Source organism: Salvia splendens, chromosome 5 (assembly GCF_004379255.2).
Source record: "Salvia splendens isolate huo1 chromosome 5, SspV2, whole genome shotgun sequence".
Taxonomy (NCBI): Eukaryota; Viridiplantae; Streptophyta; class Magnoliopsida; order Lamiales; family Lamiaceae; genus Salvia; species Salvia splendens.
This window is the reverse complement of record NC_056036.1, coordinates 34029379-34033811: the sequence shown is the minus strand read 5'-3', so window position 1 is coordinate 34033811 and position 4433 is coordinate 34029379. Positions and strand designations below refer to the sequence as shown.

General features: G+C 43.4%; 1 protein-coding gene across 1 annotated transcript; it reads left to right on the top strand.

Annotated features, from left to right (window-relative positions):
- The first annotated feature begins 878 nt into the window (after positions 1–878).
- LOC121804167 lies at positions 879–1289 on the top strand. The gene has a single exon (XM_042203702.1). The coding sequence runs from the start codon at positions 879–881 to the stop codon at positions 1287–1289; it is 411 nt and encodes a 136-aa protein (XP_042059636.1).
- The last annotated feature ends 3144 nt before the right edge of the window (positions 1290–4433 follow it).

The following is a 4433-nucleotide window of genomic DNA, read 5'->3' as shown; positions in this document are numbered from 1 at the left end:
AGGTGGCATGATATGCAAACATAGTGAATTATCTTGTTGCCAAGGTGGTTCCGGATGGGCTCACGGATTATGCAAAGAGGAAGTTTTTCCATGATGTGAAATTCTATTTTTGGGATGAACCTTGCCTCTTTAGAAGATGTGCTGACATGGTGATAAGAAGATGTGTTCCCCAAGAGGAATGGGAGTCCGTTATTTAGCATTGTCACTCCGCACCTAGTGGGGGGCATTTTGGAGCAAACCGGACCGCAATGAAGGTACTTCAAAGCGGCCTCTATTGGCCAAGTATCTATGGTGATTGCCACAAATTCGTGTTGCAATGCAACGAGTGTCAAAGAATCGGGGGGGGGAGGGGGTTTGTCAAAGAAGAAGGAAATGCCAATGACCCCAATTGTGGAAGTTGAGTTGTTTGATGTTTGGGGGATTGACTTCATGGGCCCCTTTCCATTATCATTTGGTTATGAGTATATTCTTTTGGCGGTGGACTTTGTGTCTAGATGGGTAAAGGCTATTCCTACCCACACCAGTGACTCCAAAGTTGTGACTAAATTTGTGCAAAAGAATATTTTTACAAGGTTTGGCACGCCACGAGCTTTAATTAGTGATGGAGGTTCCCACTTCAACAATCGTCTATTGGCAAGTGTGCTGGCTAGATATGGAGTGAAGCATAGAGTAACAACACCTTACCATCCTCAAGCCAATGGACAAACCGAGTTAGCAAACTGGGAGGTGAAGCAAATTCTTGAGAAGACGGTGAAGCAAAGGATTGGTCACTAAAGCTTGATGACGCATTATGGGCATATAGAACGGCTTATAAGACTCCCATCGGGATGTCGCCGTATCAATTGGTATTTGAGAAATCGTGCCACCTTCCGGTAGAGATGGAGCATCGATCATATTGGGGAGTGAAGAAACTAAACTTGGATTTCTTAAAGGCCGGAAAGGAGAGAATGCTTCACCTCAATTTGCTAGATGAGTTTAGGAATGAGGCTTTTGCCAATTCTTCTATCTATAAGGCAAGGTTGAAGACATATCATGACAAGTTGATTGAAAAAAAGGAGTTCTTCCCGGGGGATGCAGTGTTACTCTTCAATCATAGATTGAGGTTATTTCCGGGCAAGCTCAAGTCTAAATGGTCCGGACCCTTCACTATAAAAAATGTGATGACCAATGGAACAATGAAGCTTATTGGGCATGATGGAGGCACTTTCATGGCAAATGGCCACAACATCAAGAGGTTCTACTCCAAGAATCAACAAGATGAGGTGTTTGTTGTGGCCTTGACCGAATGAAGAGGAGCTTGAAGACCGTCGGGCAAACGACGTTAAACAATTGCGCTATGGGGGAGGCAACCCCTAGTAGAAGCTTTTTTTTAGTGTGTTGGAACAGGAAAATAGGTTTTGATGGGTGAAAAACGGAGTGAAAGAAAAAATGGGTTGGAATCCAGAGAAGAAACCCGGTCGGGTGTTTTCCATATCACAGAAAACCCGATCGGGTGTTTTAAAGAAGCCGTCGGTAGTCCAGAGAGAAAACCCGACCGGGTGTTTTCCAATTTCCAAATCACCCGGTCGGGTTTTTTGAAGAAGCAGTCGGGGTCCAGAATAAAAACTCGGCCGAGTGTTTTCCACTTTACAAAGCACCCGGTCAGGTGTTTTGAACATTCATATATACACCTGTGAGCAGAACACCCGGCTGAAAAACCCGACGCCCCTTTCTCGCAAAATCCTAGCCTCCAAAAAACCGATTCTCCGGTGATTTCCTCTAAATTCCTCCCTTCCAATCTCACTTCTACACTCTAATCTCTCTTCTACACATTTTGACCGATTAATCGGTGAATTTTGGTGAGTACAAGGCAAGAAGCTAATTTTCAATTTCCACTTCAATTAAACCCCAAAGGTACCAATTTTTCCCTCTTATCTTCTTGACCCATGGATTATTGTTGACTATTGTGTGATTTATGAAAGAATATGATGAACTTGATACATAGTTGTGGGTTTTTGAGGATTAGTTTGAATTTGTTGTAGAATTGTTAGAATTGGGTGAGAATTCATGAGTTGCTTGCATAATGTGAAGTTGGATGTGTTGATAGTTTGCCTTTGTTGAACATTTGAGCTTATTTGTTTCATGTTGATGAAGAGTGCATTTGTGGAAAGATAAATCATGGGAAGAATGGTGTAGTTGTGTGTAATTTTGGTTTGAATTTTTGATACTTGTGATTTATTGGACTTTGGGAGAGAATTTGGCTGCAAGCATGAGGATTAATGATGAATTTGTGCATCTTTTGGGCTTAAATTGTGATGTTGTGCTTAGCTTCTTTTGTTATATGATTTGATTGTTGGTATATAAGCACATGATGGGGGGTGATGCTTACACTTAGTTGTACTCCATATGCTACCTTGTGAATATTGATTCAAATGGCAAGTTTTTGGTTACACTATAAGATAATGCTTTGCATTTGGTAGGTACAGTGATGATCCTTACAGCAGCTGGATGTTCGGTCACTCTAAGAACTGCAGAGGAGCGGGCAACTTGGAAGGTCCTGGCCAAACAAGATTATAAGGTTGCGAGGCAACCTTGTCGGGCCCTTCTACACAACCTAGGCTTACTTCAGTGCTTTGTTGAGCTGTGTAACGTGGGGGAACTTAATAGGATGTTCACGATGGAGATCGTTTCCCACCACCGTTTGAGTCTGGAGTTCTTGACCACGTTGGTGGTGGTGATGCGGGGGAGAGCTATTGCAGCCATCAAGTTCCGCCTAAGGAACACGGAATATGAGCGACCAATGGGGGAGTTAAAGGAGATCTATGGGATTACATCAGATGAATTTGATATGCCAAGGGAGTTCAAGAATGGGAGATTCTGGAACGACATCACCTTGGAGACTGAGAGGTTCAAGGCCGCTCGGGCCAAGAGATCTATGATCCGGAATCCAGTTCTCCGTTTGATCCAAAAGGCATGCAACAACCATCCCTTCGTACGGACTGAAACAGGGAGTGTCCAAAAAGATGAACTATTCTTGCTATGGTGCCTCGTACATGGACGGTCGATGAACATGGTTCACTACATTGTGAAGAACATGGAGTGGGCATCAAAGAGGAGCTCGGGTACTATATGTTGTGGTGCTGTGGTGGGCGCCATTGCGCGCCACTTGAGTGTGAACACAAGGGGATTTGAGCCAGATCTAGGGTCCGTGGTTATGGATATTGAAGCACTCCGACGATCACATGATCTTGGAGTAGAGTATGGGTGCCGAGCCTTTTTCTTGCAAAGGTTGAAAGATCTCTTCCCTCTTTCGGACCCCGTCAACAAGTACATCAACGGGCCAGTGGATAAGAGAAATTGGCAGATGAACTCCCCAATCCACCAAGCCATCACAGCCCGATATCCAAACAGGAGATTTGATGAGGTTGATCCGGATGAGTATGAAGAATTTGATCGTGTGGAGTTTCCTGAGGCTCCCGAGTTGATGATAGGGAATGCGGGTGAAGATGAAGATGAAGATGAGGATGAAGAGATTTTGCCGCGTGGTGACGATGGAGCCTGGACAAGCACTTAGAGGATATGAAACCGCCAAGAGCGAGAAGGGGAGGACTACAGCTCGATCAATGAGAGAATGGCACAGATGGGGCTTCGCCAGGAAGAATATTGGGCCCGGAATGAATCGGGGAGGAACCAGTTTGAGACTAACGACCCAATTCACTAAATTCAACAATGCGCAATGGGCCAACATCAACGCCCAATTCGATGAATTCTGTGGCCAGTGGCAGCATCCGCATCCTCCGCCGCAATGAAGGTCCATGGGAGATCCACTCTCTTTCAAACTTATCCTAACTTTGCTTGGAATATGTTTGGGGGGTGTCTAGTGGATTCCCTCTTTTACCCATCTCTCTTTCTCATACTCTTTATTTAAGTTTCCATGTTTCCTTGTTCCACTAGTTTTTGTGTTTTTGTTTTCTTTTTAGGTTTGTTTTTCTTGTTTTCTTTTGTGTTGAATAATTTCCCTTGGGTAGGATGATAGTGGGGTGAAAAAAAGAAAAAAAATAGAAGTTTGAACGAGTGTGAGACATGTTGGAGGAGTTGCCAATGATGATTTTGTGCAAAAATTTTCAAATTTTCGAAAACCTTGTTGATATGGCTAAGTAACATGTGACTTTTCATTTCAAATTGCCTAAAGTGAATTGCATGGTGCCTTGTCTTTTGCCAAAATGACCTTGTGAGAATTGAGTCTATATTGTTCCTAAATGTGTGTTTTATCTCAAGCATGTCACATGTTTCTAGAATTTGCTCGCGATCTCCTTGAGTCTACATAGTGGTTATAGAGATAAGGGAGGATGTTAGACCATCCTTGTTAGCCATATCTTACTTTTACCCGTTACGGTGTTAATAATTCTTGCTAGCCCACTTTGAGCAAATGAACCTTTTCTTTGACAAACCAA

Excerpts from the sequence above, each read along its gene's own strand:
- LOC121804167 (XM_042203702.1), top strand. The coding sequence starts at position 879 with ATGGAGCATCGATCATATTGGGGAGTGAAGAAACTAAACTTGGATTTC.